Here is a 12,099-nt window from a genome sequence, read left to right on the forward strand (position 1 = left end):
CTGTTATTCACCCACTTTAACATCTCATCAAAAAGTGATGCAATTAGAGACATATACAAAAGCTTCAAGTATATGGGTAACGCTTTATTTCATAAATTAAATGGTGTTATAAAGAAGTTTGTATTTATTTCTCATTTTTTAAAAAAATAAACTTGATAGCATCTCAAGATCGTACTATTTTAAAGAGAAATCTGTTAAGTTCCAAAATTATATTTAACTTCTCAAGTCACATACGCTAAAGGGCATCAAGGAAAAGAGGAGGTTCACCATAAATAAACTTAAGATATCATGGAATGTAAAAGAACAAGTAACGGGGAGAAAGAAGGGAAATATACAAACCAGTAAAACAAATAGTAAATAAGTTGGTATTCACTATCTGTTACCTTGGGCCTTACAACCATGCTAGTAAGAAGGTAAGAAAGACCACTACTACCCCCATTCTACAAATAAGAAAACCAGGGCTTAGGTGGGTTAATATCCTGCTCATAGTAATTCAATAAATAAAAGATAAAACTAGAACAATTCAGTCATATCTGCCTCTAAAGACCATATTTTACCCACCCTGAAACACTGTTTCAAGCTGTATTCAGGGACAGTGTAATTATCAATAAAAATAGATAAATTCCCCATCAACTACTAAAAATGTTAAGCCCTGTGCTAACTGCTTTGCATCAATTATCAGTTAATTCTTTTAATAACCTTCTGAAGTAGCTACCAATTATTATTTCCACTTTACAGAAAGCAGAGCACAAGAAAGTAAAGCAATATGGCTAGCTAGTTAGTTCATTACAACATTGTTCCTGCTTAAACTAAGGTCCTATTAAGAAAGGTTCCAAATCTTTGCATCAATAGAAACAATCACTTCAGACAGTAATACAAATTCTGTACTAATGCCTTAACTAATATGCCAAATTCACTTATAGAAGTTAATTTTTGAGTGAGGAACATGATTTATCTGATAAATTTTTGACTCCTTTTTCTTAAATCTGCAGCTTAAAGGAAAACTATAATTCATCTTGCTTTTGGCCAAAACTAATATGTTAAAAGAAAAATTTTAAAACAAATGTATCTGAATGGTCAATATAAGATTAAGAATGGCATAAAACATTAATGGATATATTACAACTACCTTCAGAGCAATAAGCAAGTGTTGCCTATCAAAGACTTATAGACTGCCCTTGTAGAACTGGGGGGAACCTAACAAAGACAGATGTATATTTTGAAAGGAAATTAACTTTAACCTTAAGGTTAGCTGCTCTGGGGCCCTGCAGGAGTTATTAAGATAGTCCTTGCATTGGAGCTTTAGTATTACTCTGCACTTTTGTCACAGATGACACCATTCCCAAAATTATTTTATTACTGACATAGCTATTGTACTAATAAAAAATTATTGACATAAATGATAGTTCTGGGGATTCAATCAAAAGTTAACATTTTTACAAATGGTAAACATTTGCAAGATAAGGCATTAAACTTTATTTTTATCTGTAACACAGAAAAATCTACTACAATCAGTAAGATAATCTAATGGAAAAACAAACATGGCCATTAACAGAACTCAGTAGAGATAATACACCTAGGTGTTCAACTTTATTAATCAAGGGAACACACATTAAAATGAAAGGTTTTACTCATCAAATAAATGACAAGACTATCAGTATACAATGTTAAAAGGGTGTGAAGAAAAGGGCAGTTTCATGCTACTATTAGGAAATTAGTAATTTTCAGCAATTTAATATTCTTATTAAAATTAAAAATGCAAACATTTCTTGATCCTGAAATTTCACATTACAAAATCCTACTTATATAGTTGCAAAAATGCTTCCTACATGATTGCTCGTCATGGTAAAGAATTAGAGACAATTCAATATCCACCCATAGAAAATAGTTCAATTCCAGTCCATTCATACCACAAGACATATTTTATGCAGATCTATTTTGAACCTAATGGAACATGTCTAAGATGAAGTGTTGATGTAGTGGCAAAATATACACAGAAAATACATAATTATCGAGATAACAAAAGTTTCAGATTAAAAAAAATAAGTCAACAATTGGATGGTGAATAAATTTAGTACACTCAAATTCTATTATGTATATGTAACAGATAAACATTTATATACTCATTAAGTATATAAACTATTACAATGTATAATAAACTAAGTTGAAATAAACTGAAAAAGTTATGAAATCTAAACACTAAATAGAAGATTCCCTCACTACCCTAAATGAGAAAAATAAGAAAAACGAGGAAATGATTTACTCAAAAACCACCAAAATACAACCCAGAAAAACATATCATACTTGAATATTGCAATTACCATAGAAGCAAGTGAAAGATACCCAGCCAGATTCACAGTAAAATACTATATAACCTTTAAATAACAGAGAATTAGAATATCATTATTTCTGATCATAGAAAAAGATAAAAAGTTCTCTATTAGTAAGAAAAACAGGAAAGGTATCCAAAAAAAGCAGGCAATGTTACTTATGAATATAAACCTAAAAATTTCAATAAAATATTAGCCTAGAGAATCCTAGAAAGTATACACTTTGACCAGGTAGAATTTATTACAGAAGTACAACTGTGGCTCAATATTGGGAAATCTATTTAAAATTTCTATTAACAAATTGAAAAGAGAAACAACATCATGTGATCGCACTAAACAGACTTGCTATGATTAAACCACATCCTAAAAATTGTGAAAATTCACAAGTACTCAAAAAAAAAAAACAAAAATCCTCAAATAAAAAAAATTAAATCATAAAGGATAATTTGTCAAAAACCAATAAAAATAGTTCTAAACACACTTCATTAAAATCATGAAAGCATGAGGTTGCAATCACTGTAATTCAACAAATACAGCACAGCTATAAAATGAAACAATTCGTAAAAATTTTGGGAAAGATAAATTTTCTTTACTACTAAAGGCTCAGATGAACTCTAGAAACTAAAATTCAAAAGCTATTTTAATTATCCGGGAAATCTGGTAACACAGCTGGCTATGAAATATACAAAAATTTCTGAATTGACAATAGCTTGAAATAAAAATGGAAAAAACAGTCTATTCACAATATAACAAAATTTTACAAGGCAAAATAAATAAGTAAGTAAGTAAGTATGGTAGCTGTTTGTGCCATCTAAGTAGAATCTATAGCACAAACCATAATGGGAAAAGGACTTGTATAGTATACTGATAAGTTAATCCTGAAACAGAACATAAATGAAACTTTAATAAACTGCAAAAAATCATCATCTTATAGACTGTGTTTCCAGGTCATAATGCCAAAACAGAAACTTTTTAGTTCTGGTTTGTGTGGCTCAGTGGATTGAGTGCAGGTCTGCGAACCAAAGGGTTGCCAGTCAGGGCACATATCTGCATTGCGGGCCAGGTCCCAAGATGGAAGTGTGTGAGTCGCAACCACACATTCATGTTTCTCACTCTCTCTTTCTCCCTCCCTTCTCCTCTCCCTAAAAACATGTAAATAAAATCTTTAAAAAAAAAAAAAAAGAAAAAGACCCAAAGGCATGAGTCATGAAATAACTGATAGGCTGAACTTCATTAAAATTAAGAACTTCTCTGCCAAAGACAATCAGGAGAATGAGAAGAGAAGCCACAAACTGGAAGCAAAAGACACAACTGATAAAGAACTGTTATGACAGACTCATAGAAAGAACACAGGCTGACAGGTGTGGGGGCTGGGATGGGGGTATGTGGGCCTGGGTTGGAGGGATGGAGCAAACAATGAAAGAGAGAGAGATAAAGAGAGAGAGAGAGAACTCATGGAGATTGACAACAGTGTGGTGAATTGATTGCCAGGGCAGTAGGGGTGGAGTTGGGGTGGGGTGGAAAAGGGTATGGGCGGGGGGTGGGGGGGGGAGGATGGTGATGATGGAGATTTGACTTGGGTTGGTAAACACATAGTAACACTGTGCAAATGATGTGTTTTATAACTGTGCACCTAAAACATATAATTTTGTTAACCAGTGTCACCTCAATAAATTCAACATTTATATACAAAATTCTTTAAACTTAACATTAAGAAAAATAACAATTTAAAAATCGGCAAAAGCCCTGAATACCTTACCAAAAAGGCTCACAGATGGCAAATGAGCATATGAAAAGATGCTCAACATCATACATTATTACAGATGAATGTATGATACTATCATAATGGATACATGCCATTACACATTTGTCAAAACACATAGAATGCATAACCATAATGTAGACTTTGGGTGACGATGTCTTAATGATGTTCATTGGCTGTAACAAACATACCACTGCTGTAGGAGATATTGATAGTTTAGGGGAGGCTGTATGTATCTGGGGTGTGCAGGTGGATGGGAAGAATTTTCTACTTTGAGCTCAATTTGGTTCAATAAAAAAAATCTACAATGTATGCAGGCGTTTTGTGCAGACGCATTATAGTAGGAGCACGAGATTTTTTGAAATATGTGTGCGAATTTTGTCGTTACATAAAATCACTATAAATTGAAAACTACTCTGAATTTTCTTTATGAAACTTTGAAGGTATTCTTCATCGTTATTTATGAAAGATAAAGGCACTCTATGCACAGTTTGCAAAAAACATAATTTTCCGTGTCCCGCACACTATGTGTTAAAAATAAGGATGTCTGAAAACCAGTGAGCTAAGCATTGAAGTTAGAAAAGGACACTAGAGTAACCAAGGAAATAAAAGATAGCAGAAATAAATTTATGAAGTTACCCCCTTCTAAAACAAAGGAAGATAACAGCTACTAGGATTTCTAACAATATGCCAATAATTATTAAAGTTCAGTTAAATAAATAAATATGTGGGGATAACAAAACTATTAGAAGAAATTTAAAACTGGAATAGCTTCGATAACCACTGATGACATTGAAATAGTAATTCAAAACCTCTATTCTCAAAAATATTAGGTGTGGTTAATGTTTAGTTGTTATGTTATGCTGTTAAGAAGTTACTCATGATTTATAACACAAGCAGTTCTAGAGACCAGAAAGAGGGATTACTGCCCAGACACAACTAACATAAATATTAACAATCTAAATCCAGAAGTAAAAATACTGCGTGCATATATACACATCCTAAACACAAACATAATAAATAATTAGGATTCACCTTAGTAACGCAAAGATGAGTTAATGTCAGCAAATTTATCCGTGTACTTTCACATTAACAGACTAGAGAGAAAACATCATATGATCATCTTAGTTAATAACGAAAAGAGCACTGGAGAACATTAGAAATAAGTAGGTACTGAAATCTATACCAGCAAACCAGTAGTAGAAAAAACTTGAACTTAATACAGGTTATATACCAAAAAGCTAGAGCAAACACTAGATTTAATGGAGAGATTTTATAATATATTCCCATCAAGAGAAAAATGCCAGCTTATTACTGCTACTTCTCATCATAATACTGGACGTTCTGGCTGACACAACGAAAGTAGAAACAGGTGAGGATTAGTAGAGGAGGAGCCAAAACTGTCATCATTTAAGGATGATAGCATAATATACAGAGAAAATCAATAAGCAACAGGAGTTCAGGACACCAAATGGATACACACATATAAAAATGATCATTATAAAGCTTAACAGATTCAAATCTTAGTATCTATAAACTTAACAGAATGCAGGACGTACAAGTCTTCAATAAAGAAAACTGAAAACTCTTATTATAGAACAGACACAAAAGACAACTGTCTACCATGTTCAAGGACATAAACAGATCCCCATAATCCACAAATTTAATGCAACTCCAATCAAAATAAAATATTTTTAACTTGACAAATATTCAAAAATTAGACAAAACATATGGTGCAGGAAAACAGGGACCAATAAAAACATTTCGGTCATTTTTATTAAAAAGAGGGAAATACAAGTAAGCCACAGAATAAATTCAATGACTTTAGACACCCCCCCAAAAATAATTTAAAAAAGGCACTATGTATTGAAAACCCTAAAAACTACAACAAAAATGTTAAGTTAAAACAAATTCAGTACAGTTGCAGGATACAAAATCAATATACAAGTCAGCTGTATTGTATACACTTAACAATGAACTACCAGAGAAATTCAGATAACAATATAATTTACAATCGTAACACACCAAAAAAAAAAAAACACAAATAAAAATAAAAAAATAAAAACAATCCAGCTACGAATACATTCAACCCAGGAGATGAAAGACACACACACTAAGAACTATAAAACACCGATGAAAGAGGCTGAAGACACAAATATGTGGAAAAATATTCTGTGCTCATGGATTGAAAGAATTAACACATATTGTAAAAATGTCCATAACTACACAAAGCAATCCAGCTTCAATGCAATTCCTAACAAGTTCCAATGGCATTTTTCACAGAAATAAAACAATCCTAAAATTTGCATGGAACCAAAAAAGACCCAGAATAGTCAAAGGTATCTTGAGAAAGAACAAAGCTGGAGGTGCCACCTTCCTGAATTTCAAACTCTATTACACAGTATAGTAATCAAAACAATATGGTACTATTGCCCTGACTGCTGTGGCTCAGTGGCTCACTGGGTTTGGGCATCCTCCTGCAAACTGAAAGGCTGACGGTTTGATTCCTATCAGGGCACACGCCTGGATTTGTGGGTCATGTTCCCGCTTGGGGATGTACGAGAGGCAATAGATCAATGTTTCTTCCCCACTCTTTTCCCTCCATTCCTTTCTCTCTGAAAATCAATAAAATCTTAAAATTAAAAACAAAACAAAACAGCATGGTATTGGCATAAAAACAGACACCTAGCTCAATGGAACAGAATTGAAAGCCCAGATATAAATATATGGTCATTTAATTTATGACAAAATAGCCAAGAATATACAATAAGGAAATGAGAGTATCTTCAATAAATAATGTTGGAAATACTGAACAGCCAAATTCAAAATAATGAAATGCAACCACTATCTTATACCACACACAAAAATGAATTCAAAATGAATTAAAGACTTGAATGTAAGACCTAAAACTAACTATAAAGCCTCCTAGAAGAGAACGTAGGCAGTAAGCTCCTTGACAGTGGTCTTGAATAACATTGGGAGCTGACTCCAAAAGCAAAGGCAAGAAAAGAAAAAATAAATAAGTGGGACTACAGTAAAATAAAATTTCTGCACAGCAAATGAACCAATCAACAGATGAAAAACAACCTACTGAATGGGAGGAAATATTTGCAAATCATATTCCCGATAAGGAGTAAATATTCAAAATATATAAAGAATGCATCCAGTTCAATAGCAAAAACCAATCAATCCAATTAAAATTAGGCACAGGATCTGAATATCTTTCCAGAGAAGAAATACAGATAGCCAAGAGGCACATGAAACGATGCTGAATGCCACTAATCAGGGAAATACAAATCAAAACCACAAGATATCACATCACGAAAAGAAATAATAAGTGTTGAAGAGGATGTGGAGAAACAGAAACCCTTGAGCACTGTTAGCAGGAAAGTAAACTGGTATAGCCAATAGGGAAGCCAGTATGAAGTTTTCCTCAACAAATTAAAAATAGAACTAACATTATGAACCAGCAGTGCCACTTCTAGGTAGTCATCTGAAGAAAAAAAACACTAACTTGAAAATACATGCACCTCCATGTCCAATGCAGATTTATTTACAATAGCTAAGACATGGAAATAAGTGTCCACCAATTGATGAACAGATAAAGATGTGGTATATATATATATACAATGGGATACTATTTGGTCATACAAGATAATGATAGTCTGCCATTTTCAACAACATGGACGGATATTAAGGGCGTTATGCTAAATGAAGTCAGTCAGACAGAAAAAGACCAATACCCTAAGATCTCAATTATATATAAAATCTAAAACAAAACAAAACAAACAAACATCCAAGCTCACAAAGAAAAGATTGGTGGTGGTGGTTACCAGACGTGAAAAATGGGTGGAGGGGGTCAAAATGTACAAACTTCCAGCTATAAAAGAAATGTCATGGGGATAATTATAGTACAGCATACTGACTATAGTTAATACTATTGCATTGCACATCTGAAAGTTGAGACAGTAAATCTTGAAAGTACTCATCACAAGAAATAGATTTACAATTTGTATGGTGAGGGATATTAACTTATTGTGATTTCATAATGTACATAAATACAGTAGTCCCTCACTATATCACGGTTCACTTATTGCGGCCTCACTATATCGCGGGATTTTTAAAAATATTATATTTCATTATTTATCATGGATTTTTCACTATATCGCAGGATTTTGTGGTACTGTATATGTATGTTAAAGTTATGTAGGTTTAAGAATGTCGTCGTCGGCAGCCGTCCGTCTCGAGAGACGATGGTGTAGCTTCTTAAGAGTCTATCTGCACCGCCGAGAATGGTTGTGCAGTCCGACTCGGGAGTGACACAGTATCTGTCTCCTCCCGTGCTGAATCGACATCTTGCGATGGCGCTGGAGTGTCCCCTCCAGTGAAGCTGAAGCTACAGAGCCTGGGCAGGGTGATATGGAGGGTCTGCTGTTGCCCATGCAGCAGACCCCCCCTCTCTTCGCAGCTGAAGGGTCCAAGGGAAAGACGGAGTCAATACAGCTTGGCTTCAGGTGCGCCGCAGGAGTTGCCGGTGTTGACTACAACGTCAAACCGCCTTAGGGACTCCGGCTCCGGATTTTCTGTCGGGGTTTACTCCCTTTTCCCCTGAAGAGGTATGCCGCAAGGCAGCGGAGGTTTGGAGTCAGAGTTTCCCTTCTCCTTAGCCTTTCCCCTGAAGAGGTATGCCGCAAGGCAGCGGAGGTTTTTTGGAATCAGAGTTTTCCTTCTCTGATGTGCCCTGACTGGAAGATCGAACCAGCGACACTTAGCTCGCAGGCCGACGCTCAATCCACTGAGCCAAACCAGCCAGGAGGTATAATTTAATAAAAGCACTAAAAATGGATGTTTTTCTTGTAACATCATGTTGTTATCTAAATTTTACATGTTCCTAGTAGGTGTTTATTAAATGCTAAATAAGTGGATTTTTATAATAAAGAGCAATCATAATTTAAAATAAAATTTAAAGATGTTCATGACCCTTAAGGACTCTGAAAAATCAGATTTGGTATCACTGTTCTAAAATAATCAACAGACACTTTTCTAAGAGATTTATAAGTATTAATTCAACTGATTCTTAAAACAGCCTTTGAGGCAGAACCAATTATTAACCCATTTTACAGATGGAGAAATGGAGCTATAGAGAAATTGAGTGAGTGGGGCTGGGACTCAAATGCAGGAAGTTGGCACCCAAGTTCATGCCCCAATCCACATGAATACTGCTTAAATGAAGTGTACTGCACAAATAAATACAAATTATGTATCTGGAAACAAAACATCCCCATTCCAAGAAAATACAGGAGAGACTATTGGAGGATTGAAGGTATTTGAAACACACTCTGGTATTTATTCAAAAACAGAAATCCACACACTCCTGTGATCCCAGCAAAAGGAGATATTTCTGGTTCCCACAACAGGAAAGCCACCAGCAGCAGCATGGTTTTGTCTGAACCCAAGTTACACCAAGTCACCTAAGAGGGCAGGACTGGAGAGGCTCAATGTCTCCCACTCATAATGTGATACAATTTACAGAACATTTACTCTGTGCTCGGTACCACAATAAATATTTTTGCTTAATGTGTTATTAATGTGTTTAAGAATGTAGAGTATGCTTAAGAACATAAGTAGTGTTTAAAAAAGTGTGGAAAAGGTTAATAAGGGAGTGGGAAAGGTTAATGAGGGACTGGGAATGGTTTATAAGTCTGTGGGAAGGGTTTATAAAGCCTTAAAATATAAAAATATTAAAATAAATGTAAAGTTCCTACTTCGCAGATTTTCACCTATCGCGGGGGGATCTGGAACGTAACACCCACAATACGTGAGGGAATACTGTACTGTATCTTTTATGTTGTATACCTGAAATTAATATGTCAACTTAAAAAAACAAATGAAGTAAAAGAACTCCAAGGAAAAAAAACACAAAATAAGCTGCACAAAATTCATAAACTGCTAATATAAACATGTCTTAGGACATATATCCAAGTGATCACCTCGGGGCGGTGGGGGGTGGGAGTGAACATGGAGACTAAGAAGAAAAAATGTGAGGGACCCTCCATGGATCGATGATAATGACCATAATCTAAAGCATACAAAGAACTCAAATTTGTGTACCTGAAATCTAAAAAAAGTAAAAATAAAACGACAGTAAGTTTTCAAACAAATACATAATATTTTGGGTTACAAAGTTCAATAGAAATGTTATGAAAATATCAATCCTCCTCAAACTGAAATGAATTACTGTATTAGTCAAAAATAAAATCAGGCACTTGTAATGGAAGGATATCAGAGAGATATGTTATAACCACTCAACCTCTAAAGCAAAAGGTATAAGATAGCTTAAAATATTTATATACAGTTCAAAGTCTTCCCCTCAAATTTAAAATATTAACATATTTGCAATCAATTTACAGCTTTCTGCATTTCTTCAACCTGGTGAAAAGTTACCTCCCAAAACTGATGTTTTGACTAAATGAAATTATACATATAAATTATTTTTTCCACTGATGTTTATGAAAACAAACAAAAAAGCCATTGAGGCTGAAGAATGAGGCTGTTAAAAATAAACATAAAAAAAAAAAGCCACCATTAAGTGAACCTCAGGCTTACATTATTTTCCCAAAACACCACAAAAATTTATAACAAAATACCTGAACAGATGCATGAGCAAAAAGAACCAGAAAATAGTATCTCAGAATCAAGTGTTGAGAAAAGAAATTGTAGCACAGCAATATAATTCTTTTCATTTCTAAGGAGAACCAACCAATTCTGAATATTCATTTGTCTTTCTGACACTGTGATAAGAAAAAAGTGCAAGCAAAAAAGCATTTTAAGCTACTATGTATTAGGAAAAATCTACATTAGGTTAACAGTAATAAATAAGGTATATAAGTATTTGTATGTAAGAGTACCCTCTACTATAATGCTCAACTAAGTTATCATATTAATTATTGTGCACCTACAAAGTTCCATTCTCTTCTAATTGTGATGGGAAGAATTCAAATCCTTGTAAAAATTGATATATATCTGGTTCCCATTTCCCTCATTAAGCCCTGTCAAAATCAGATTTTAAAATAAACCCTTCACACTTCTTCAACATTCAGCACAGAATGGAAAAGGGCTCAACTTAGTAGATATTTAAAACAGAAATAAGGATCAATATAGTAGGCTAAAGTAGTATAATAAAACAAATAAATTCCAGAGGTACTTACTGCGCCTGATGTACCTTAAAAAAAAGGGGGGGGGGAGAACAATATTTACAATGTGATAAATCATTCTCTCCTGGAGTTAACAATTTTAAAATAGTTAATAATATTATTTCTTCCACTTCAATCCATCATACTAAATATCCTAAAACCATCCATATGACCTATGTGCTTGCTCTTTTCAACAAATTAACATCTACAGTGCAACAAATTTCAGAACTAACTGGTAAATTGAATTTTCAATCTGCAAACTCAGAGCTGGTTTGGGAAGTATTAATACATTTGGCTTTTGTTTCTCTTCTTCTTGTCATCGGTGTCCTCTTTTTCTGCAATATGAGAGGGGACCCCTCCCAAATGAAACTTATTTATAAAAAATTGTGTATTTATTTTTACATGTTTAAACTTGAGTCACCTTCAGAGTATTCTCCCTCCATATGATGCAATACACCTATAGACTTTTTCCACTGCTCAAAAACAGTTTCTGAGCTCTTCGATTTTGATGCCTTTTAGTGCTTCTGCCGTTTTTTGTTTCACCTATTACAAGTGCTTCCCTTTGAGGACTTTTTTCATCCAGGGAAACAAAAAAATGTCACTGGGAGCAAGATCAGGTAAATAGGGAGGATGGGGCATGGGAGCCATGTCCTTTTATATCAAAAACTGCTGAATACTCAGCGAAATGTGGGCAGGTTTGCTCCTAAATCACCTGTGAAATGGGCAAACACATTGAAAGAGTCTCCAAAAACAATTCACTGAAGCTGAACACAGCCTCTCCCAACAACACCAGCTGGTATACTGATACAGATGG

General features: G+C 34.2%; 1 protein-coding gene across 8 annotated transcripts in view; it reads right to left on the minus strand.

Annotated features, from left to right (window-relative positions):
• Positions 1-12,099, minus strand: part of PRPF40A (pre-mRNA processing factor 40A) — a 57,910-nt gene that overhangs the window by 29,116 nt on the left and 16,695 nt on the right. For all 8 annotated transcript variants that reach the window (XM_090279886.1, XM_090279878.1, XM_090279869.1 and 5 more), the window contains exon 5: positions 11,301-11,314. In XM_090279886.1, the coding sequence (XP_090136012.1) occupies positions 11,301-11,314 (14 nt within the window). The remainder of the gene's footprint in view (positions 1-11,300; positions 11,315-12,099) is intronic.

This window comes from Furipterus horrens, unplaced genomic scaffold, assembly GCF_987537825.1.
Source record: "Furipterus horrens unplaced genomic scaffold, mFurHor1.1.pri manual_scaffold_1, whole genome shotgun sequence".
In the NCBI taxonomy this organism is placed as follows: domain Eukaryota; kingdom Metazoa; phylum Chordata; class Mammalia; order Chiroptera; family Furipteridae; genus Furipterus; species Furipterus horrens.